Here is a 26,665-nt window from a genome sequence, read left to right on the forward strand (position 1 = left end):
TACAAGACCAAATTTAATGCGGAAAATTACCATGTGAGTCGAATTGCTCGCAGCATACAAAAAATTATCCCCCGACTAATACATCAACTTAAAGCTTATTAGCTCCTAAATGGCATGGCTCCGGTAATGTCAGTCCATACAATATACGTAGTCCACTATAGTCCACAATGTCAGTCCATTGCATACAATTGTTGCAACGCGCTTACCGCATACACGTAAACATATGAGACATAAAATGCCTCAAGAAATAAATATAAGAAACGTAAATGTTCAAGTAAGGCCAATTTCCGCTAGTTATGTAGAGGTTGCACTTACGTCTAGTGTCATATGACTCAATTTGCTCTTCGTTCATGACTTCAATGCGACTGTTATTTCTCTGAATAACTCATTATTGACACATTTAAATAAATTTAGATTAGATAATGTTTCCTATTCTGACTCTGCCGTGATGTCACTGAGACAACGAGTACGAAACGATGTCATTACTCGGTGCCACTGCCACCTACTCTATTCTCATAAAATTTCTAACATCTATCCCCGATCCTCAAGTATTGGTTAAATGATCAGGTTTTCCGGCAAAATTAAAAAAACCATATAGAAAATCTATTACAATTGCAGGTCTGAATTCCGAATATCAGAAGATAAGGAAATTCTTAATAATCTAAATTGATAGAGATTTTTCTAAATATACCACGTACTTTGTAATTTGGAAAAATTTTGCCGTCAAATTTCATCAACTTTACTGGTTTTACCCCTTCAGATCACAGCTACGGAGAATATATAAATCACATTATAAATCCCTGGATTTAAGTTCCATTAGCCCAGAATATTAGATTAAAGGGTACTCGGCGAATCCATTGCCAATAAATAATTCATCTGAAGCCGTGACTGAAGTCGAGCAACAAGAAGATGATCCTGACAAGTGGCAGGCGCCTCAAGACTTTAGTCGGCCGCACATTTTCCTACCTAGTGCTGACATGGTGCATCTTGATACTCATCATCAACAGGTACTGGTGCATCTTGATACTCATCATCAACAGGTACTGGTGCATCTTGATCCTCGTCATCAACAGGTACTGGTGCATCTTGATACTCGTCATCAGCAGGTACTGGTGCATCTTGATGCTCGTCATCAGCAGGTACTGGTGCATCTTGATACTCATCATCAACAGGTACTGGTGGATCTTGATCTTCGGCATGAACAAGTAGTACTATTAATACTTCAGTACGATTGACTATGTACTTCATGCCAATCATTAATTGTGACTGTTGTCTTCTTTTAATTCACAGCTGTACAATATTCATGTGGATCGTGAATGTAGAACATAAACTTTGGTTCATGATGCATGAATGCATTCCTATAATTTTTTGGAGGATTATGAATAATTATCGTCCATTACTTGACTCTTAAACTTTTTCCGCCTAATTATGCATGAATCCCGAAAATTGTAAAACTTTCTGAAGGTACCGGACATTCAACGACCTTTACATCTACCAGCAAGCTTAATTCCTTCTCGAAAACTATGGCGAGTTTGAGTATGAACGAGTCTCGAATTCTCGAGTTTTATTCAACGGATGAAATAAACGAAACTATGAAATAAGACAGTCGGCGGGGACAACGGCTCAACGCATGTCGGTGGCGCTCCCCAAACCGTCCGCCATCCGCGGTTCAAAAATCAGAGGCAGAGGCGCATATGTCAAAAAATATGGCGCCCAGAGTAACGTAGCCGGCCCAAGTCAAGACGTCCGATAAGGCGCCGAGCGCAGCTTAGCCGGCCCAAGTCAAGACGTCCGATAAGGCGCCGAGCGCAGAGTAGCCGGCCCAAGTCAAGACGTCCGATAAGGCGCCGAGAGTAGCGTAGCCGGCCCAAGTCAAGACGTCCGATAAGGCGCCGAGCGCAGAGTAGCCGGCCCAAGTCAAGACGTCCGATAAGGCGCCGAGCGCAGAGTAGCCAGCCCAAGTCATCCCGTCGCCGGTCACTTCATCAATTTCCCTATCGCGTCATATAGATGTGCGGGCGAACGTCGAAAAAATAGGCAAGATAATATATTCTGAGGGCACAGTCTATGAAGCGATTGTCAACAGTCTGTCAGTATCAGCGATGTTAAAGGGAGCTTATTCAATTATTTGTTTTCTTTTTCTTTTAGTGTCTGTCTTAATTGTATCCGTCATTTATATTATCCGCGATTACCATTTTACTTCTTATTTATAAATTTACTGATATCCATTTATCTTAGTTCATTTTCGGAGGTCACAGTGTCTAGACTGAGTAAGAGTTAACGGTTTCATCTTTAAGCCTAGGAAGGCACCAATGATTAACTTTATCAAGGCAGATGTAAATTCTTTCTTTCTTTTTAGTTATAATATTAAATACGAGTTCGCGGAATTAACGCCCGCCTCGCCTCAGTCTACGGTCTTTAGAAGGCCTCTGATAATGAGAGTAACCTTGCAAATTATGTTTAATAATCATGGTTCCATAGCAGAAATGCTACTTATTGAAGGTTTCTTGAACACAGCGCAATCAAATAAATCACCTGGATCGATTTCAGAGAGTCAGATGATCGTGTCTAAATAAGTTCAGATGCAATTAATTAGGCTTTTAGTAAAATATTTGCACTTTATTCAGTAAATTTTATTTAATCCTATCTAATCATTCTATGTTTTCCTGTTTGCCCAGGTATTTGGGCACACACATTACAAGGGGAGGCTCTCACTTATCAGCAGAATCAAAAATTTTTGAAGGCAAACTCTTGGTTGACAACTCACCCGCTCTGTCCGACTTGGAATTCGCCACAATGCTACAAAACGAAATACCCAATTTGCCTCTTAGATACTGGCAAACCTTGAAAAACGATTTGCCCGCCATGAATAAAAGTTGTGCGAAGTTCCCTTCCATCTTGGATTTAAGATTTAATAATATCTACTGGCAAACTTTGGAAACCTCAAATGGAACTTTCTACCTCTACGGGGCATACTATGATAACCGAACCTTAGAAGCTAAAGCACCTGTTGTGAGGATACTTGGAATGATCAACAGACTTAAGCCACAAGTGCAGACAACTTGTCAGCTGTGGTTTAAAGACTCCAAAACCCCTGTCTTCACAAAGGTTTATGAATACAAGTACATATGGGTCGGGCAGTGGGGAAATCATAGGGATGGACTTATTCAGCCCTACCTGATATCGTGTCAAATTCCAGTTGAATACCGCCATCTTGTGCCTGAATCGGTGTCACTTGTTGAAAATCCTTGCGATATGGCCGTCATTAATTTGAGAGTAATTAACAACGTACCTGAAAATGGAGAGAAGAAAGAATTTGCCGTTTGTGTGAAGGGTCTGGATTACCTAAACGCGGATTTAAGTGTGAGGCTCGTGGAATGGTTTGAGATCTTACATCATCTGGGTGCCGATAAGATATTCCTTTACGAATTTGAGGTTCATCCGAACATCACAAAAGTTCTGAATTATTACAAAAAACGTGGTATGGTGGAGGTAACTCCAATCACTCTGCCGGCTTACCAACCCAACATCAAAGGACTCAGACACATTTACGTCAAGAAAAAAGTTACCAACAAACGTCAAAACGAGCTTATTCCTTACAACGACTGTCTGTACAAGAACATGTACAGGTATAAGTACATAACTCTGCTTGACATTGACGAGGTTATCATGCCCAAAGGAGTTAATATGCTTTGGAAGGACCTAGTTGAAAACGTTTCTAAAAAAGTTCCCAAAGGGGAAAAGTTAAAACGTTCATCGTACGTGATTCGCAATGTTTATTTTTTCGACACTCTACATACGAGCGATAAGAATCCCACACTCTTCGATGAAATCCCTCGTTACATGCACATTTTCCAACATGTACATCGTGCAATGAACCATACAAAGCCAGGATATTATATCAAAGCTTTCCATAATCCGCAACGTGTAATGACTTTACACAACCATTATCCACTTGCTTGCATTGGTGGGTCTTGTTCACCATTCTCCATATCTACCGAAGACGCGCAACTCCAACACTATCGCGGAGATTGTGTGGCGGATCTCAAGAAATCGTGCGACTATTTCAAGAACTACACCGTGCGCGACGAAACGATCTGGAGGCACAAAAGTCCCATCATATCCAGAGTTACAGAAACCCTTCATAACTTGGGGTTCTTCTCCTGAACCTCTAGTCTCAGCCATGAAGGGTTACATCTACTTAGTACAGGTAACAAGAAGAATGCTTTTGGTAATTCTTCGAGCAACAATCTTGTTATCATCGAAGACATAAACATCGTCGTTGTTGCAAAGCGAGTGCGATTCATCATAACATAACATAGTGATGTCGACGCTAAAGAGTAGGCTTGATGTGGCCTGTCGCCGATTCTTGAACTTTTCGTGACTTGTTCACAGAAGATCTAAAATTGTGTCATGTGACCGGATCTTTTCAAGACTGAAGATAGTTTGACATAGCTACTAGACTTCCACTGGGTTCGATATGGTGCAAGGCATTTCAAGTCTGAACATATATTTTTCCATAGCTTTCTCTAGTCTGTTCATGAACGCGTTAACACTCGGAGCGCCAACGATGTAATCAGGGAGACTGTTCCACATGTCGGTGATTCGAATAAAGCGAGATGAAATGTTGTCGCGTGGACAAGTTGCAGCGCAGTTTTTTTAGTTTATAACCGTGACCCCTGGTGCTGGTTCTTGTTTCAAATACTAGTAATACTTCGAGGACCTTGTATAAACCATGAGTATACTTTTATACTTCAATTCATGCTTCTGCTTTGGTCGGCGTACAGTAATGCCTCGCTATATAGCGCATTACATACCGCGGCATCACGTCATCGTGGGTTTCAGTAAATATTAATATAAAAATTCGTGGATCCATGATGGTTCGTGAATTTTCGAGTAAATGGATCGGCAGGCTTTTAATTAGAAATGTGCTTGAATTGCGAGAAAACAAAAATATTCAAAAATTTATTTCGAATATCAACCAACAATGAAGTTATGCTATTCAAACTAAAAATTACTAATTGAAATAAAGACTTCTAGATTTTATACTATATAGGTATTACGTATGTACATTGTAAGAATGTAAGGATAAGCACATAAATAAAATATAGTAAAATAGATGCGTCGGCGGTGAAGAAATAGACCCATGTTCTGTTGGCGATTCATGTACTTTTCTTGACTTGTTCCTCAGGAGATTAAGAAACCGGCCTTTTGTCCAGATCACTTCATAACTGACGTTAGTTTGAGATAGCTTCTGGACTTAGCTAGTATTTAGGTCCTTAAGGTGATATGCATTTTAACACCGAACGCATGCTCCAGGATAGCATTGCCTAGTTTATTCATGCACACGTTCATACTCGGAGCGTCAGCGAAGTCATAAGGGAGGCTGTTCCATATGTCGGTGACTCGAAACGAGTAGGAGATTTGTTGGATTGATGTGTTGCGCATTTTTTTCTAGTTTATAGCCGTATCCTCTGGCGTTGGTTCTTGTTTCATATCTAGTAATCCTTCGGAAATCTTTTATAAACCATGAATATACTTGTATACTTCAATGAGGTCGCCACGCAGCCGTCGATAACAGCTTACTTGGAAGATTCATTATAATCTTTCTTCATAAGATTTGCCCTTTAATCCTGGAATTACACTTATTGTAAGTCCAATAAATTTTAATTTCACCCGCGGTAGTGGGTGAAATTATAATAATGTTCATTTCACACTTGGATAAATCAATGAAAGTATTGCAATTTCATCTCGGTAAACCTAAATTAAGCATTTACTATTAATTACGGCTTTTTAAATTAAAAAAAATCATTGCTTTCTTTATGTGTGCAATTGTTTATTATGAATTTAGAATCCATTTTATGTGTTACAAGGTTACAAGTCCATTTTCATGCTACAAAAATCAAGTAGGAATATTCATGTCGTCGGTGCGCCAATAAAATTCTCCCTTATTAAATTAATTGGTTAGAAGGCATAACTGAGCCTCGTGCAATAGACATTTGTTTATTGGGATGCAAAATATTTCGAATCGCCTAAAACTGCAATTAACGAAAACTAAGCGCATGGGGGCTAGAGATGGCAGTGAAACAAAGTTAAGTTTCCCAAATTTTTCTTTTCTTTATTAATTAAGTTAATTGCAACGTATATTATTGCATAGGCATATGAAGATTGGCCGGGCTGCGAGAACGGATAGGGTCAAGGAAGTTCCCCACCAAAGCGTGACGTGCCAGATCTGCAGCCATTTACCCCCAGCATTTTCGTTCAGTGCTGCCACAAAAAATATGGAAATAAATTTAAAAATATAGATCTATTATATTTATAAAATTCATCATCTATTTAATTTTTCCATATATATTAAATACATCTATTAAATTATCAATTCATCAATTAATATAGTTTTAGGTCAACTATCATTTAGTAATATTAAGGGCACAGCCCATTTATCAATTAACAAAGAAATAGCATGCCAGCATGCAATATATTAAATTTCTCCTATTATCCATTAAATATCCATTAAGGTGTAATTATTAAAATTAAATATCTATTATATTATTATTTAAATTTAATATTGGCAACACCTTTATTTTAGTTTGAGGTCAGAGGGCAGAGTTAGCTATGTCAGTCTCTGAAACTGTCTGGCACACACCCGCACGACTAAGTGGTACCGAGGACTTACGTTTCATAAAAGACTGAAGCTGGTGCAGTCGGCTGAAGCAGGTAAGTGGTCCAACTGGGGCTCAGGAGAACATGCGGACGTGGAGATCTTAGCACCTCATGGCTCCCATCACGTGCGACGAAGAAGCAGTACCGTAACTCCGGTCATAGCGTCCTGGGATACTGACAACAAATCGACGGCCGCAGGAGGAACTGGTCACAGGATGAGGTGCTAGAGAAGACTGTGGATAGTTAGTCTATCGGCTTGAAGTTTGGTTCCATTCAAAGGGAATCCAGAAACCGCAAGCCTCTAATACCTCAAAATCGCTAAGGTGGTGCCAGGCAATTATGTAGTTTGAATGTAACGTAGTACTGAAATGCATTATAAAACGAAAATTATAGTTTTAAGTCCAGTTATTAATCGACCTCTATGCAAGCTTAAAGTTAACATTTAACGACAAACTTAAAACTATACTATTTTCGACAGCAATTAAATATGGCCCGTCTTGCGTTGATTTATGTACATGTACGTGTTTCTTTCTTGTATAGCTTACGTTATAACCGCCATTAAACCTCGATTTGCCGTTGCTTGGTTTATAAAGAATTTCTTCATTTTAATGATTACATTCACACTTAAACAAAGTCAGAGTGTAATTTTTCAACTGCATATATAGCTAGTGCTTTGAAAATAATTATTATTGGAAAAAATTAGACCTACATAATATTTGTTTTTAGTGTAAATATTACCTATTGTATCAACTTTTAAAGAGTGGAAAAATTTTGCTCGTTGATCGTTTTAGTGTTTGTTGATGTTTAGCTCGCAAAACGCACAGTTTCTGCACTCTTGTCCACATGCTTATATATATTTTCGTGCGAATCTATGTTCTGTTTACAATCTACCTTCCATCTACTAAACCCTAGGCTCATTCAAATACATCTAACTGCCGTTTTTAGCGCATTTTCTCATTTATGAAATAAATGCATTATTGTGCTCGCCATGTCCGTCTGTCCGTCCGTCTGTCTGTCCGTCTGTCTGTCCGTCCGTGACTTCAAGTTTTCGTCGACGAGAAAATGCGCTCTCTGTCACTCACTGCAGTGAGTACTGAGTTTTATTTTTTATAAGTTAAATGCATCAATCCTCGTTACCAGCCATTCAATGTGAAATGCGGCCAGAATTGCTGGCAACAAATTTCCTAAGAAATTTTTACATTTATACTCATCTTGTCCACAAGTCCTGCTTCAATGAAACATTTGACACTAAAATTTAAAATATTTGTACGAGAATACCTTATTTAAGAACAGCCGCTTTGTAGTCGTCGTTATATGACTTTCACTTTCGTTAGCGTTATTCACACGTGCTGTTGTCATACATGCACCTACTGACATTATTTGTAGGTTAAATATTTTTTTACCTCCAACATACATACTGTAGTCGATGTACTTCGATATCAATGAGGTTCTCTGGTTATTTACCGACAATTGTCATACCGGCACTGAAGCTAGAAATTTTTCACGCAAATGTCATTGGAGGGATAATTGGTTAAGGGGACCGATTGATAATTTTGATAACTTCTATAGTTATTATCCGATTGACATGAAACTTCACATACATACGTAAAATGTAAAAAGAAAAACATTTTGCTCCTGTGAATTTATAAAGGGCCTAAAAACTGCCCTTCTTTGGGAAGCTGTCACGAAATCATTTTTTGACGCACAGGGATGATTCTGGTACCGTTGAATGCGTTGAAAAGTGAGCTTTAAGATGAGCCCAAAAAGTGGAAAACGCCAAAATTGAAAATTTTAGGTTAGACGGTCCCCTTAATTCAACGTAAATCAGATATCAATTACAGGTCCAATTCTTTCATTTCGGTTTTATTATGTCTTACTATTCTCTCGTTAACGAGTTTAGTGAGAATTTAAGGTTCAATATTAGTTCATTTTTCCTATTAAAAAGATCTGGAGATGGAGGGAAGAAAAGGAGCAAAAATACAATTTTATGGTGGAATGCAGTCGTGTACATACAACAATGTTTGAGCACGAAAAATAATAAGCCAAAATGTATTAGTGACATGCACTTAATGGTTGTTAACCTGCTAATTCGGGAGTCCTCGGGAGCAAAAGAAACTGATCGAAAGAAACGCTCTGAAAATTGGCAGGGGGACAAATACTAACCAACACTAAGCAGGCGTTTTTTTTTATTTACGGAATCTCTCGCACTTAATGGATCAGGCATTTAGTAGCGAGTTAAATGACTATCAAATGCGGTAGTCAGTAGATAGTCAGAATGGTAGTAACGTGTAAAAATTCTAGTGCTTACTTTGTTAAAATGTTTGCTTTTCCTCGGTAAATAAAAAAGAAGAATGAAAGAGATCCCGGAAAATATGAAAAGTAGCAAATCAGTAAGTGAGCCTAGAAAAAAAGAAGCAGGATATTAAATGTGGTTAATAACCATTTGCGTCGAGGTTTTCTCAATAAATGATAGAAGACAATCCGAGTTATAAATCTGATTCATGATATATTCGAATGGGCATTAGATCGATATTTTATTCTACAGAGTAGAGAAGGTGAAAAGGGAACATGCAGAGGTCGACAAAATCCGATCTTTGCGCAAATAAACATAGCTTAATTAAAGTACACATAAATAGCAAACGCCCTAATGTTATATAACAAGCCAACTATGACTCAAACAGTAACTTAAGTTTACACTTTACACTATTATTATATGGCAACACTCGGCATCGTAACGGGCGGACTGGTTCTAAATGATCTAAGGATTGTCTAAAACTCAGATATATTACTTTTTATAGATGTGACGACTATCGATCTTGCCAGAATATCACCATAATATATAATTTTTGAAAGGTATATTATAACAATAAGAAATTTTTATACTTCGGATCGTAACTGACTCTCGTGTATGTAAATGCCACATTAAATACTAAATGGAATCAGTCGAAAGCTACTAAATACAAGGTAGGACTAAACAAACGGAAAGCCTGTCTATAGAAGTTTCAACGGGATCGAGCTGGCCGAATGGCACCACCACTCTGTGGTGTAATAATCAATCTTCATCAATGAGCTAAAAAATATAACTCAGTACTCACTGCAGTGAGAGACAGAGAGCGCATTTCCTCGTCGACGAAAACGTGAAGTCATGGACTGACGGACGGACAGACAGACATGACGAGCACAATAGCGCTTTTTTCCACAATTGAGAAAATGCTCTAAAAAGAGAAATAAACATTGGCTAAAAAATGGCTTGTTCCTGGACATCAGAGCTAAACAATAGAAGTTATTTAATGCTCTTACTTTTGCTTCTACTTCCTGAATGTTGCTCTGAATATTGTAAGTTATAAATAATAAAACATTTTTATAGGCGTTGTAGATGAACACGTAAAAAGCAACGTGCAAAAATTCTCTTATTAATTCAAGTTTTGCTTCTCATTGTGGATTATAATTAACTTCTTCAGAATTTTTAAACTTCATTTCAGTCACGTGCTCATTCACTCGAAATGAGTTCAATGCACATCGCAAACAAATTTAGCTCCGTAACAAATTTTTCATGGAGAAAAGAAAACTAATACTAAAAATTTCTTGACATGTAAAATAAATCTTTTCTTAATAGACCTTATTAATAATTTTTATTCCACCAATAGTTATTTATAATTACAATCATCAAATAGAGTCACAAGTCCGCGCAAATACAATCGCTCAAACGACAGCGAGACAATGCATTTCACCGAAATCATCTTGAAACGAAGGCAATTTTATCACTATCAGAATCGCGATGAATCACAATAATTTTTTTATCTGAAAAACGAGGGAAAACGTGTAGCCCGGGAGCGCAGCCGTGCACCACCAATTTTGTGCACCAATAAGCTCTGAATCGAACGCCTTGGATATCTCCGGATATCCACCAATCAGCCGTGCACCACTCGGCTTTGTACTCCTCCGGCCTTGACCACCACCTGCCGTGCACCACCAGGCCGCGGATCGAATCTGATTTCCGGGCATCGTTAAATTACGTAATTTTACGTTCACTGCATCTGAGGTTAGGTTTCAGATAGCATAGTTCTGTTCCAAAATTTATCGTCCTTTGACAAGTGGCCGTTCTACCGAGGGCTGGTTCGACCCACGGCCTAGATACGGACGGCTTGAAGTGTTGAAGGCTACGTTCCGGAAGGCAGAAATCATGATGGTCCATTACATCCAGGGCAGTTGTGGTCTTCGGCAGGCGACCCGTGTAGCCCCGCACAGAAATCAATATATGCTTAGGAGAAGAACCCCAAGTAACGAAGGGCTTCATTAACTCTTGGTATGATTGGGTCTTTATGCCTCCAGATAGCGTCGTCAAGCACGGTGAAATTCGTGTAATTATCGCACCATTTTTGAGATTTTTCTTGGCTGGGTGGGCGATAGTGTTGCAGTTGTGCGTCTTCAGTCACTACGTTGTAAAATGAACATGCCCCACCTATGCAAGCCAATGGAAAGTGATTGTGCAAAGTCAGCACCCGATCAGTATTGTGGAATGACTTGATGGCATAACCAGGCAGCGAGTAGTTCCTTGCTCGGTAAATATGTTGGAACATGTACATGTAGGGAGGTATATCGATGAATTGACTGTTACTTATCTCGTCATTACATGGATTAGAAAAATAATGGACATTGCGAAATATGTATGATGCAAGTTCTAAATTTTTTCCTTTCGGTACTTTTTTGGAAATGTTGTCAATGAGGTCCTTCCATAAAATATTGTCCCCTTTGGGCATAATAACCTCGTCAATGTCAAGCAGAGTTATGTACTTATACATGTGCATGTTCTTGTACAGACAGTCGTTGTAAGGAATAAGCTCGTTTTGCCATTGGTTTAAGACTTTCATTTTAAAATAAATGTGTAGTAGCCTCTTGATGTTGGGTTGGTAGGCCGGCAGAGTGATTGGAGTTACGTCCACCAAACCACGTTGTTTGTAGTAATTCAAAACTTTAGATATGTTTGGATGAACCTCAAGTTCGTAAAGGAATATCTTATCGGCACCAAGGTAATGTAAAGTTTCGAGCCACTCCACGAGCCTCACACTTAGATCTGCGTGTAGGTAATCCAGACCCTTTACACAAACGGCAAATTCTTTTTTCTCTCCATGTTCAGGTACGTTGTTAATTACTCTCAAATTAATGACGGCCATATCGCAAGGATTTTCGACGAGTGACACCGATTCGGGCACAAGATGGCGGTATTCAATTGGAATTTGGCACGACATCAGGTAAGGCTGGAGTTGTCCATTCTTTGGATTCCCCCACTGTTTTCTCCACACATACTTGTACTCATGAACTGTTGCAAAAACAGGGACTTTATAACTCTTAAACCACAGCTGACAAGTTGTTTTTACTTGTGGTTCAAGTCTGTTTATCATTCCAAGTATCCTCACCACAGGTGCTTTCTCTTCTAAGGTTCTATTATCATAGTACGCTCCATACAGGTAAAAACTTCCATTTGATGTCTCCATCGTTTGCCAGTACACATTATTAAATCTTAAATTGACGAGGGATGGGAACTTGGCACAAGTATTATTCATGGCGGGAAAATTGTTGTTCAAGGTTTGCCAATATACTGCAGGTAAATTAGGAACTTCGTTCTGCAAAATCTTGTATATATCCAAGTCGGACATAGGTAGTGAGTTGTCAACCAAAAGTTTAGCTTCAAACAGTTTGGCCTCTGTTGCTTTGTTGGGTGTCGCTTCGGTACTTCTTGGTAACAAAGAGCCTCCAACAGTGAAGATTTTCTGATGCAACGGACCGTCAGTCTTGGTGTTGATTGGGACTCGCATCGTCGAGCTCAAGCCCCTGTGTTGGATATTAGTTTAATTAGTTGGATATTGTGAGGTTAAGTTGATTCATAGTGATATGGCATAAGTTATTTGAATGAAAACATTACTAACTTTTGTTTCTATTAATCACGGACAAAATGTATGGAAAAATTTACTCTGTCTTTCTGTTTCAAAAAAGTTATTCTATGAATAGTTTATTTTTTATTCCCCTATTAGAATTCTTTAAAAAAAGTCTTACACCAACTTAAATTGTAAATATCTATAGTTCAAGCAATGATTTGAGAGTTTTCCTTCAATTTTAATAACATGTAAAGACCATGCGACTAAGCTCATGAAGGCATTTTAGTGAAAAGCCCAGATGTTTTAACACTCTTGTACGGTCAGGACCACTCGGTCCTAGGCGTTGATATAGGAATAGCATTGACGACGGTAAATGTATACGTAGGCAAAGGGTTAAACAATCAGAATCGTAATATTCTTTGCGCAAAATGGAACATTATTGCTTATCAATTTGTAAAAATTCTGAAAAAAATGTATCAGGTGAAATTTTATGTTGATTGTGCGTTTGGAAGTTTTGGGAGAACCAGTTTTGCAAAATAACGAAGATGTATTTTTGGTGAGGTCTTGGCAATCAAGCATGAGTTAGAATATTAGACTGGTTCGAATCATGATTTACATTGTGTTTTCAGGGTATTTACATACATGTACATCATTGCATTGTGTTCCCTATTATGTACTGCTACTGGATATTTTTACGTAGCAAGTTACATCGTAGCAAGATACAGTTAAATTCAATTGGCAAGAAATGTATTTTATCGCGCTTTCTTGATTACCCTTCGAAGGGAATAGCGTCTTTGTCTTCAAATTTTTCTGAAATGGTGCCGTACACGTTGTCAGATTTTTACTTACGTATTACGTGCCTCTCCTAGATCAGCTGGCAGGTACTTTCAAACATTGCTAAGCGGACGTAACTTCTTGAACTTAAGCTCAAGGAGATACGTCTAGCGTACGATCAGCGACTTTTGGCACCTTCATAACTTTCGTACGACCGACTTAGCTGGAGGCGTGCTTTCAAAACACTCCGGCTCTCAGCCAATCACAAGCTGGCTTACATGCTTTGTTTACGTTATGAGTCACATGACGCCATGATTCTAAGTTCAGTTATTTAAACAATTTGGCTCTTCTTAAAGAATTCTGGACGCTTTTAATCTAAAATTTTAATGACAAATGCCGCTTCAAGATAGCAAAAGTAGTATTTAATGATTAATATGACATAATGAATAGCGAGAATAGAATTTTTGTGAATTCGTTTTTTAGCTTTACCCGTCATATTCGTTTTCTGTTGACATGTACTAAGAAAAAATTCATTGCATGCAATACTAATAAAATTTCCCAAATATCGAAATAAGGATATTTTTCTAAATAAAAATTAAAAGAATTACCTTAAAATGATACTAGAGTCTAGACACTAGTAACTAAACGATTACCAATTGCTTCACTCACTCAAAAGTTGATCGTAACTCCACTTACGCGACCTCTGAATCGCCGCAAAGTTACGTTCATCGTACTGCACGTAACGTACCGCGAAATGTTTTGAAGGCACCATCATTTGTTGAGTTATAGAAAATAAAAAAATATAATCGAAAAACCCTCTAAAAGAATAAGAATACAAATAAAAAATAAAACCAAATTAGCCCAGCTAGAGATGAAAGTTTGCAAGTACTGCAAAGAGATCTCTCTGAGCGAAGTCCAGACGGTCACCTGTGAACGATGCGATCTCATTTGTATCAGCTGTTCGAAGTTGAGCTCTAAGGAGTACGCATTTCTCATGAAATCTAAATTGCTTTATTGGTTTTGCCGTGATTGCGAAAAACCAACTCTTGGTGCTCGAAAAAGAAAAACTGAGCTCGCTATGCAATGAGCTGACTGAAGTGAAGGCTCAGTTGAAAAATACGGAAGAAATGGAAGTAAAGAACAAGACAGCTGATTTATCTGAAGTCGCTAGTGAAAGCTCACGTGAATTACTTGATAGAGAACATAGGAAGGCCAACCTGGTCTGATTTGGGATTCCTGAAAGTAACGCATCTGATGCGAAGGACCGAGTGATGGATGACACGGCCTTTGTTGTAGACTGTTGCAGCAAGGTACTCAACACATCGATTGATGTTATATCTTGCAAGAGGCTACCCTCGAAGGATGCTGCTGGCAACACCTTCAGACCTCTGCTGGTGACTGTAAAGGATTCTGCTCAGGTCTGTAGCGTGCTGAAAACAGCGAGAAAGCTTGGAGAATCCGCTGATTACAGGTCAGTTTTTGTAAAGAAAGATTCCACCCCCTTAGAAAGGGCGGTTTTTCGCAAGAAGTGGCAGTAGAGAATCAGGCGGAAAGGCACGGAAAATCAGGTCAATCACTTCCAAGCTGCCAAGACAACACCGGCTGCTCACGGACAGTCAGAGGAGATGGAGAACAAGCAATTAGTAGGAATGATGTCCGTAGATCAAGGCCTGTAAATAATGTAGGAAGTAACCGCATACATCAAAGTGAAAGTGCACAAAAAGTTTTAAAATATTCTTACACGAACTCGGATTCCATTTGAACAAAAAAAGTGAACTGTTGACTGTGATCGCAAACGAGTGTATAGACATTATTTGTATTACAGAAACACTCCCTAAAAATCACGGGGGAAAAATTGTACCTGTTGAATTTCAGCTACCAGGTTTTGATTGTTTTCATAACTTAAATGAAGAGCAGTGCAGTAGAGTTGTAGCTCTGTGGGTTAGAACCTCTTATGGGGCCCAGCAAGTTAAGTTATCTGCAGAGCATCAATCAGCTAGAGAATCAGTGTGGTGCGAACTTACTCTAAAAGGCAAAGATAGCCTCCTCATAGGGGTCATTTACAGATCACCTAACAGCTCCTCTGATAACAATAAAGTACTACACAGCCTTACCGAGCATGTCATTCAGCAGGTCGCATACGTTGATCGTTGGTGACTTTAACCATCCAGAAATAGACTGGGCAGATGAATCTTCTCCAAGAGATGGGAATCACCCAGCATCCTTGTTCTTGGAGTCTGTGTGAGACTCATTTTTAATCCGGAACATCACCAAGCCAACCCATTTTAGGGGTAAACAGACCCCAAATATTCTAGATCTTGTGTTTACTAGTGAAGAATCAATGATAGATGAGCTTCGCCACGAGGCTCCGTGGGGCAAAAGCCACCACCAATCAGTGTTTTTCAATGTTAAGTGTTGTGCAGAAAAGACGCTTCGGAAGCGTGAACGTTTGAACTTTGCGAAGGGCGACTATGATAAACTCCGTGAAACGGTGAATGCGGCGAATATTTCGGACTGTATTAAGGACATGAGAGTGGCTGATTCATGGTCGTTTCTCAAAGACACGGTTATGTCTGCAGTTGATGCCTGTGTACCCAAGATTACACTTGGAGGAGTCAAAAAGTCCCAGTGGATGAACAGTGCAGTTAAGACTCAGATAAAGACCAAGAAAGAAGCATACAAGCGTTATTTACGAACTCCCCGATCTCTGCCGCGTCTGCGTCGTGGGGGTACCCTGGCCTACGCGTCGGCCGGATGCCCGGCTTACTCGTGGACCAGGCCAAACGGCAGAGGCCCCCCCGCCCGGATCGCTACCGGACGGAGGCTCCATCATTTTTTCCCCTAAGGGCAGGGGAACCTCGGCCTCCCCTCCCCCCTACCCACATCTTTGGCCGCCTATCTTTCCTGGGACATCTTATGCCCTTCTCTCCTCCCATCTTTTCTTCCTATTCGTCCTTCTTCTCCTTACCCAGGGTATCCATCCCAACCCTGGCCAAGACCCCTGCTCAGTCTGCGCACTCCCGGTCACACGGCAGTGCTACTCGTTTCGGTGCTCCATGTGCAACGCCTGGTGGAACGCCTCCGGCCTTCGCTCCATTCACCACTACTCTGCGGACTGGATCTGTCCTACGTGCAGGCAGCCTGACCCGAGCCCACCCAGACCCCCTCCCTTCTCGCTCCAACGGCCTCCCCCCGTGCCTGCCTCTTCTCGCCTCTGCGTCCTACAGTTTAACTGCAATGGGATCCAATCCAGCGCAGTCGAACTGGCTGCCTTCCTCGCACAGCACGATGTTGCTATTGCCTGCATCCAGGAGACGAAGCTCTCAGCGGCCTCCCGCCCTCCCTCTTTCTCTGGATACGCGATGGAGCGTAGGGACCGTCCCGGTGGCCACGGTGGCGGTCTTCTAATCCTGATCCGTCACGACATCCCGTACACCGGGCGTGATATTTCTCCCCTCCTGCGTGGCGACGCCACCATGGAGGCCATAGCCATCTCCACTCCGCTCAATGGCTCCCCTCTCTGTATTATCAATATATACATCCCACCAGCCACCTCCTGCCCCCCGGGTTACTCCCCGGACCTCTCTGACATTGTCACCATCCCGGACAATTGTCTGATGGTGGGCGACTTCAACGCCCATCATCCCTCCTGGTTCTCCCACACCGAGGACCAGAGAGCAGCAGCGAGAGGGATCACCATCGACGACGTCATCTCTGGCTCCCCCTTAGCCTTCCTCAACGAGGATTCGCCGACCCGATCCGCACTCCCAAAACCCATCCACCCGCCGCCTTATGCGTCGAATTTGGGCTGAGCACCCCCTGGACAGGGACTTCGCCCCTTTCACCCCTAACATGGTGAAACTCGCCATCAGAGCTGCTAACAATTCTTCCGCTCGGGGTCCGGATGGCCTCACGGTTCTCCACCTCAAACACCTTGGCCCACGTGGCCTCCAGTTCCTTACCCATATCTTTAATATCTCTGTCGCCACGGCCTCCATTCCATCCATATGGAAAAACTCAATAATTATCCCGTTACTAAAACCCGGTAAACCTGGTAACCAGGGCTCCTCATACCGCCCCATCTCCCTTCTTTGTCCAACGGTCAAGATCCTGGAACGCCTTCTACTTCCATACATCTCTGGTTCTCTCGTCACGGTTTCCTCGCAACATGGCTTTAAACCAGGTCACTCGACAGTCACCGCCCTCCTTCCGCTCGCGCACCAGATTGCGACGGGTTTCAATTCACGCCGTCCCCCAGCACGTACAGTAGCAGCCGCGGTCGACCTATCGAAAGCTTTCGATAGTGTCGACCACCCTCTCCTCCTTAGCATGATCGCGGCCTCAGACCTACATCATAATCTGGTCCGCTGGCTGTGCTGTTACCTTAGAGGAAGGATGGCTTCCTGCCTCTATCTGAGAACAAGGTCCCCCTTCAGAACAATCCATTCTGGAGTCCCCCAAGGGTCGGTCATCTCACCAGCCCTTTTCAACTACTTCATCTCGGACATACTTGTCCCGACATCTAACATCGCCTCATATGCAGATGACCTCACTATTTTTGTGTCGTCCCCGAGACTCGACGCCGCGGAGGCTGACCTCTCCGAGTTTCTCCGGGGCGTCTCAGTCTGGTCGACCGCCAAGAAACTGGCCGTGGCTCCGGGGAAATCCTCAGTCACGTTCTTCACCCCCGACACTCACCAATCCCGTCTTCACCCATCTGCACCAATCTGTAATGGCATCATCCCACTGGACAAGACCCCCAAAATTTTGGGGGTCACTTGGGATACCCATTTTACGTTCTCTCCACATGTCAGAGCCATAGCCACCAAAGCTATAGGCTCTTCACGCATCTTAAAAGCCCTGGCCGGCACCAACTGGGGCTTCTCCAAAGAAGACATCATTGCCACATACCGTACAATTACTCGCCCAATCCTCAATTATGCTGCCCCCATCTGGTACCCAGTCGCCTCACGCACCGCAATTGCAAGCCTCCAAATCATCCAAAACTCAGCCTTGAGACTAGCCACCGGCTGCCTCAAGATGGCCCCAATCGCCCATCTCCACCATGAGACCGGCGTCCTCCCCCTGTCCGCCCACCTGGACCTGGCATGTGCTCAATTCCTCGCCAGCGCACTCCAGCCTACTCATGCTTCTTTCAGCATCGTCTCCGCTCCCCCCGGTGACCGCCCCATGAAAGCTTCAATCAAGACAAGATTCGGCCACCTTGTGGCGCCTTTCCTCGCTGACGGCATGATGCCCGACGGTGCCTATGGAGAGGCAAAAACGCTCCCTCCGTAGGGAGATAGCCACCCGTGTTGCGGCGACGGCCGTTAACAACGCTGTCCTCACAGCCCCACCACCACCGATCGCAGCAGAAGAAGCCTCGCTCCCTCGCCCTTACCGTTCAGCGCTATCCCAGCTACGCTCGGGATACTGCAGCTCCCTTACGTCCTACACCCACAGGGTCGGACGCTCCCTTAGCGCCGCTTGCCCGGAGTGCGGGGATCCCCTCCAATCCGTCCAGCACCTCTTTGCCTGCCCCGCCTTCCCCACGTCCCTCAGCGTCTCATCATTGTGGGCGTTCCTGGCCACCCTCCCTGCTTTCGCCCATCTGCCCCCTCTCCCGGTGCCTCCCCTCCGACCACCACCAGAGCCTCCGCCCACGCGAGCGTGACGTGGCGCAAGAAACAACAACAACAAGTGGAATTCACTCAGACTGGTAAATCAGGCAGCAAGTGCCCATGAACAGACAAAAATGCCTATGCTCACAGTAAAATTTACCTATGGTGCAATTCCTTCAGTTTTAAACAAAATAAAATAATATGTGTCATATTTTTATCCAAGTTTTTGAAAAATTATCCAAAACAAACTCTTGTATCCATACTTTGGGAAATTATACAAGATGCCCCACATTGGGAAGCCATTGCTGAATAATGGATGATGAGACAAAAATGCTCATGCCTGCATCTCACACATAAACTATAATATCATACCCATTTACATTTGTATGTCCCTTGTCCAATTTTTTTGGTTAAAATCAAATGAAACAACTTTCTTGCCTGCACAGTTAGAAAAAATGAAATGATCCTTTGTACCCTAAACAAGAGGTTTTAGGAAAATTTTTCCTGATATTCCAGACTGGCCTAGAATGATCAGGCCTAGAATTTCAGAGCATCCTTATTCATAGTAATCATCAACAGCTTTCATTACTGTCAAACTATGGATTACCCTATGTTGATAGACTTGGATACACATATTCATTGAAAATTCTAAAAAAAATTCTCACATAGGAAAACATAATCTCTTCAAAACTCGAAGCTCACCTTACGGAAGAACACACCTGCAAAAAAAATAGAGAATCAATAATTGAATGCTATAAATACTCATACCTTGCAAATGCTTGAATAAAATAATAAATTACTGGCAAATCAACACTGATTAGTATTATGCTGGCAAATGGTAATCTTAGTTAGCAATTGCCAAGTTGGACAAACCTAATGCAAATGGGGAAAAAAGTTGAAATGAATTCAAAGGAATAAAATTCATATTTTGTTATACTATGTATTTCACTAAACAATGAATTCAAGTAAATATGGTACAAACTGATGCCAATCATTTCAAAGTTTGGATCAATTTAATCTATTATGTCCCTTACCTTGAACATGGCCAAACACTTCAAAATCAATGGCAATAAGTTTGGCCATCTCGCTGAACAGATCACGTTCACAGCTGTTGGCAGCCCTACAATTTAAATCGTTACCTAAACATGGGAAGTGAAAAAGGGAATAATTTATTGCTTTTGTGCAGAATTAAAGCAAATAATCCTCAATTTTATACACAACACATATGACCTAATATTGCATGATGATGCTGATATAGTAACCAGTCCAGTTTACATTTTTTATTGGACATGGTGGGTGGAACTTGAAGTGTGGCAATGCCAACAGGTGACTCATTCTTGGACATGCCTTGAAATACCTAACTGCATGCAGCTAAGCCTGATTTAAGCCAAAAGAAATGACCATGAAAACATTTATTCCTCCCAATGTAAAGAGAACCTGGTTAAGGGGTGCATCTGGGTCTTTTTGTATCCCAGTTATTTACAGACGCATCACTTTGAAACTTGGTACACATATGTCGAACAGAAATCTAAGACTTTTTTGTTCAAGTAAATTTTTGAAAAAATGAAAGAAAATATGAAATTCTTAGAAAACATTAAAAAAAAGGGGTACTGTAGAAATTTATCTCCTCCTAGGGTTTTCAAGCTACAACATTGAGACACATATCATTTGATGCAAAAAGACCTGATCTATTAATTTGCATAGGCATTTTTTGAAATTTTCATTTTTGTGAGTGGGGGGGGGGCATTTTTCATTAAAATTAGAAAAACACCTATGCAATTCTCTAGATCTTTCTGTTGCAAATCAAATGGTATATCTCTCATTGTTGTAGCTTCAAAACTGTAGGAAGAGATAGGTTTGCAGTGACAATAAGCGTGAATGTTCAGTAGAGAGCGACAAAGCCGTGAGCACCCCAAAATAGGCATCCAAGGTGGCACAGATACCAGACAAGACAATTACTTGAGCTGAAATTCAGTCTAGGATGGAGGGAACGACTGCATGATCACCATCCAACATGACAGCTGGTAGGTAAGTAAGGTAACTAAGGTGCAGTGTCTTCAGACCTGCTATTTATGTATCTGGCCACGTGGCTAGTAATTTCTGCCTATCTCAAATGTGAAAGAACTCCTATACACCTAACCCTTTCGCAATCTTTCGTGAACACATAAATCAATGTAGAGATGATTTTGGTACTGTTGGATAGGTCAGAATGTCAGCTTTAAGATGAGCATAAAAACAGGAAAAGTCTAAATTTGCAATTTTTGACCCAGACGCTTCCCTTAACACATTGACTGTGACATATATGGTACACGCATGCATGTCCCAAAGTGCAATGTGCGCCATATATGATGCACAGTTAAAAAATTTAGTTTTTAAAAATATCTCTTTAATATATAAGCCAGATCATGAACTTGTGAAAAATATGATAGATAATTGACAACAATGTTTTCGAAAACCTATATGAATATTGTGCAATCAAATCATAAGAATCTTAGTAGTTGAAATCTAGTCTGAAATAATGAGTGGGTACAAAAAAGAAAAAGTATTAAATAGAGGGTTTTATCCTGTTCCAATATGTTGAAAATTATTTTTTTCGGTATTGGTATGGATTATAGCAGTAAAAAAGATATCAGTCATTCAAAAGTTGCCTAAGCTCACACAGAAACACAATGACACTGTAAAAAGCAAGATAAACAGTGATACAGATTCTGAGCACTGGGCTAGCAATTAATAGTTATTTTTCTAGCTTTCCATCTCACTTTAGCACTAACTAACTTCCTTTTTTTGCAATTATATTAAAGCAAGAGTCAGATCTAGCTTGTCATGACATGAAGTTCAGATCCTCAGCTTCAAATACTATAGCGCTGGAACGCAAACGTCTAAAATCATTGTGATTTGGTTATATAAACATTTTTTCATGTGTCTGACCTATTACTAGTGACAATACATTCAGTATTCTTCAACTACTTCAGAAATTCACATCGATTTTTACTGACTATAGAACTGATCACCATGCACCCAGGTATTTGCTACAGCAGTTTTTGCCAATAATTTGAACAGCTGTTGGTACCACTTCATGCTTTGCTTAAGAGTAGTTTTGTAAGACATCATCTAAATGAATTATAAACTTCCTATTTAGCAGTATCTTACCCCAGAATGATTTGTAGGTTGAGTATTGCTGTTACATTCCAATTCCATTTGCTCAGAAAATGTTTTTACGTTAGTACCCATGTGATGCAAATTTTCATTGTAGTTGTATAATAAATGCCTTGTACCTCATATGGCACACGTTGCCTAGAAAGATGAACGTTTCCATTCCAGGCAACATGCACCAATAGAGGCTCACAGTTTTTATCAGAAGCTTGTAGAACTCACTTAGACAAGAGCAGCGCCTAGCCCTCATCTTGCTGTCTTGTCTGTAACTAAAGTTATTCAAGTTTGAATGAGTCCCATCACTGGATGTGACTCATTCGATAATATTTGATCATTCGATAGATAAATGTTGGTGAGAATGAAATGAGCAAGGACATATCTGCTGTGAAGATCAAGTAATCAGCAACTTTGAATGAAAGGTTACAAATGGTGAAGACTGTATGTTACATGACTGTGGAAGGAGTATGGTCTGAGAGTGAGGACAGAGAAATATATGCTTGCATAAAGAAAGTGCTTGATGAATATAGCCATGAGATGATAGTTATTTGGGACATGAATAGACATGTGGGACATGGGTATACTAGGAGAGACTGAGAATAAGAATGGGGAGCTTGTGAATGAATTTGGGTTTAGAAATGACCTTAAAAATCTATATATAAAATTGGCTGAGGTAAAAGAGACCTGGAACAATAAAGAATACTGTTTAGCCATTGATAACATATTAGTAAATGAGAATGCAAGAAGAAATGTGATGAGCATGTGGGTGGATGAAGCTGGTATGGTTGATATCCTAAGTGATCCAAATATACTTGTTACAGAGTTGAACATGCATGATACACATGCAAGAGAGCCTGACAAAAAGTTCAAGTGGCAAATGAAACTGTAGAAGATGTGAACATCCAGGACTGGGATAATTATAATGAAAAAGTTCCTGATTCAGAATGGGAAGTTACAAATGATGTACATGGCATGAATAAACAACTTAAGAAATGTCTAAATGAGGCTGCCAGGGTCACATGCGCAAGGACCATTCAAAATGTGTGCAAAAACCAAAGAAATAATGAAATATTGTGGAGAAATTATGAGAAAGTGGCAAGAGCAGAGCAAAAGAGATGTAATCAGTGATCAAATTTTTATAGACAGATGCAGAAAAAAATATAACTCAGTACTCACGGCAGTGAGTGACAGAGCAAATTTTCTTGTGCATAAATCAGTTTTCATTTTGATTAGTACAGTGGATTAGAGCTGGAGATGTTGTATCTTTGATCCAGGCATGCCCGCTTCTTAAAATTGACAAAAACATGAAGTCACTGACAGACAGACAGACGGACATAGCAAGCACAATAGTGCATTTTTTCTATAAAGAGAAAATGCACTAAAAAAGTGGCTTGTGAGTGAAAAATGCAAGCTGGACTATCAGGAAGTATGGTTGAAGTTTCAACAATGAAGAACAACAGAGAAGAATAAAAATTATCATTAGAAACCATATTGTGTAGGATGAGCAAACTAGGAGGAATGAATTTATTATGAATTGACAAAGAGGTAGACATGATCACATGAATGGTATTCCTTCCCGAGAGGTGATAATAGGGAAAAAGGTCTGAGATTGGATGAGCTGTATGTACAAGGACTACAAGTGTATGTGATCTAATGAGGAATATATATAGAACCGAATGAGGAAAATATCTATTCTCTAAACCACGATTGGATTTTTCAAGCCGTGGTTTTATGGATTTGCAGGCCATGATTGCATTTCTTTGAGCCAGGAATTCCGTGTCCCGGCCATGAAGAGCCATTTACAAGCCACAAACTCTTTTGCAAAGTCCTCTGCACGTGTTACCTCAAATCTCTAATTTTACACTAGAAACAGCAAAGAAGGAGGAGCACCAATTGAGTCAGTAGATGACCCAGCTAGGGTGGTTAGACTGCTGAATGATAACAAGTGAGTGATACAAGGCTATCAGCTCTGTTGTTAAGACACTATAATTGGGGTGGAGGCACCATGAAAAAGCTCTTTTCTGTGATAGTACATATACTCTGCAGACAGAGGATTTTGGGGCAGAAAAGCAAGAACCATCACAGTAGAGCGCAAGGAAGTCTGCAAATGTGCTGCCCAGTGTTGCTCCAAATACAGTTGAAGGGTCCATTCCCAGTACAAGTTCCAAGTTTTCATGGATGTAACTGCCCATATCCACAGAATGGGGTCAACTACTGATATGGGTACACAGCGGCAAGAAGGTATTATGGAACGCAATTGATTAGCAGGCTGGCAGCTATGTCAATTGATGAGATCTCTTGCTGCCCAAGGCTGCACCATCAATACTGCAAGTTGCTTGCTAGCTGGTTTGTACATCAGCCTCAGAGCCAGCTGAGCACCTAGTGTGCAACAGCGAGATGACTGGGAAGGGATATGGGCATCTGCCAGTAGCAGTAGGGACACAACAGTAATTCTTTGGACCCCTAAAATCAGACAAAGGCAGGCATTTTGCAGTACCTCTAGGCTCTAGTTTGCTCATAAGTGTCTGTGAAGCTGTTTGATAGAGAATTTAACCATAATTCATCTTTGCATGGATATATATGAGCAGTAGAAGAGCCTCAGAAATTGTCTAGATGCACCCCAGTCTGGAAAGGCCATTTGCTCCAAGAGATCCATCCTCCGAGGCTCCGAATGATGTCACTCCTGGAAGTAGTCTCAGAGAGTGTTCAGGTAGCATTCAGGGCTGCTTTTGCAACCTGCATACTAGTGCATAGTACTGCCATCTTCCATGGCAGGCAATGCCCAGGCATACATCTAGATTCTAAATATACAGTTACAACTAGTACATATATAAATGATCAAAATGATGTTTTTTTGACCTTAAGTGGAATACTCAATGCATCACATATCTGCGACCAGCTGTCATTAATGTACTGATGATCACTGTGCTTGGGGTGCGACGCCGTGCGAGGCATCCCAAATAGCCAGCATGGCTTGGATGGAGTATATCAAAGCTTCGACATCCATACTCGATGACATCTCAGGGGCAACTACACACGTTTGTATATTTAACTCAACAACTCTACAATCTTCGCGCATCAGCAAGCGCCACGAGTGCTAGCGTGAGCGCGCGTCTTATCTGGCCACTCCTATGGGATTGTTTGAATATAATATGGTCGCTTCAGCGCGCTTAGGCCTGTGAATGATGATGATTTGAATTTGAAGGCTTCGAGTGCTAATGCACTGCCCAGCCTGATCTCAGTCATTAGTTGGGGGCAACAGGAGAAAGCTTGGGCCCAGCCACAAAACAGAGCACTCCAGGCAGGAAAGTGTCATCAACTAGTACCAGACACTTGTCACATGCTTCAGAATGTAGAAAAAAAAATAATAATAAGTATAAATAAAAAAATAATATTAATAAAAATGATAATAAAAAAACATGCCTTCAAAAACAGGCAGGCTCATCTCATGCAAGATGGTGCAACATGCCTCTTTGCAGCAACGTACAGAGTAGCATCATGACATCATGGTGCTGCATGCAAAACTAGACCAACCAATAGAAGATATGTAGACATGCAAGATTGGAGTCAGTGAGAAAAAATAAATAAAATAAAATAAAAATAATAAAAATAATACTAAATAAATAAAACAAACAAGGTTTGACTTAATATCAGGGATCAGGCAATAGTGAGGGCCTATTCAATAATTGATTACAAGTTACATCTGAGCAACCACTCCACATTGCTGCAAGTATTGCCGCAGGTATGAGAAAATTTGATGATGCTGCTTGCTGGTGACACCCGCACCCAGGGCAGCTTGCAGACCCCAAGGAAGGCCCAGTGCAGTCACCGCACTCATGAATAGTGCTCTTGGGCCAGTGGACTTAGTACAGCTTGATATGAAATGATCTATTGTGTCTCCCACTTGGCACACTGAGCAAAGTCCAGTTGCTGCCATCCCAAATCTTGCACGGTGAGCGCCTACACCAGCATGCCCAATGCATAGCCAAGCTATAGCACATTGTAGTGGTCTAGGCAAGGAGCTGTAATCAATGTAAGTAATGCTATCATCAAGGTTGTATCTAAATTGACCACAACCAGAGTTAGCTATTTCTGTTTGCCAGTATCCATGCCAATGTCTGCTGAAGGCCAGTGTTAACACTCGAAGAGACTCCTCAAAAGAGAGTATAGAGCAGGAGGACCTGTCAGCACCGTGTGCTAGATTTGCAGTCCGATCAGCAACCTCATTTCCAGCAACCCCACTATGACCCCTTACCCAGCAAAAGGCAACTGTGTTCACTCCTCTCTGGAGAAGAAGTGAGTGTATCCTGAAAACTATTGCAGAGTAGTTTGGTCGTCGGGTGTTGAGGATCAAGTGCAGAGATGATTTGGAGTCAGTAAAAATCACAACATGGTAGTTTTTCAATTCAACATGATTGAGAGCCATTTCCAGAGCCTTGAATATGGCAAACAACTCTGCACCCATTACTGAGTGACCTGGGGACAGCAGCCAGGCAGTGGCAGCTGAAAGCCGGGGAACGTAGACACCAGCAGAAACAGATCCAGCATCTGTACGGGAACCGTCAGTATAGATAGGGATAT

The 26,665-nt window shown here is 41.1% G+C and overlaps 2 protein-coding genes across 2 annotated transcripts; one reads left to right on the plus strand and one right to left on the minus strand.

Annotated features, from left to right (window-relative positions):
* Positions 1 to 793: 793 nt before the first annotated feature.
* LOC108675944 lies at positions 794 to 4,307 on the plus strand. The gene is made up of 2 exons (XM_018163999.2): positions 794 to 1,007; positions 2,679 to 4,307. The coding sequence occupies exons 1-2, from the start codon at positions 910 to 912 to the stop codon at positions 4,165 to 4,167; spliced, it is 1,587 nt and encodes a 528-aa protein (XP_018019488.2). The 5' UTR covers positions 794 to 909; the 3' UTR covers positions 4,168 to 4,307.
* A 6,553-nt stretch (positions 4,308 to 10,860) lies between these two features.
* On the minus strand, positions 10,861 to 14,539 carry LOC125179322. Its single transcript, XM_047884961.1, has 2 exons — positions 14,531 to 14,539; positions 10,861 to 12,495 (listed from the first exon to the last, which is right to left on the minus strand). The coding sequence occupies exon 2, from the start codon at positions 12,477 to 12,479 to the stop codon at positions 10,926 to 10,928; it is 1,554 nt and encodes a 517-aa protein (XP_047740917.1). The 5' UTR covers positions 12,480 to 12,495; positions 14,531 to 14,539; the 3' UTR covers positions 10,861 to 10,925.
* Between the last annotated feature and the right edge of the window lie 12,126 nt (positions 14,540 to 26,665).

This window comes from Hyalella azteca, unplaced genomic scaffold, assembly GCF_000764305.2.
Source record: "Hyalella azteca isolate HAZT.00-mixed unplaced genomic scaffold, Hazt_2.0.2 contig16605, whole genome shotgun sequence".
Classification (NCBI taxonomy): Eukaryota; Metazoa; Arthropoda; class Malacostraca; order Amphipoda; family Hyalellidae; genus Hyalella; species Hyalella azteca.

Bases quoted from the DNA above. Each gene is read 5' to 3' on its own strand.
- LOC108675944 (XM_018163999.2), top strand. From the start codon at position 910: ATGATCCTGACAAGTGGCAGGCGCCTCAAGACTTTAGTCGGCCGCACA. The intron at 1,008-2,678 runs GTACTGGTGCAT...CTGTTTGCCCAG, and splicing joins TTGATACTCATCATCAACAG to GTATTTGGGCACACACATTA.
- LOC125179322 (XM_047884961.1), bottom strand. From the start codon at position 12,479: ATGCGAGTCCCAATCAACACCAAGACTGACGGTCCGTTGCATCAGAAA.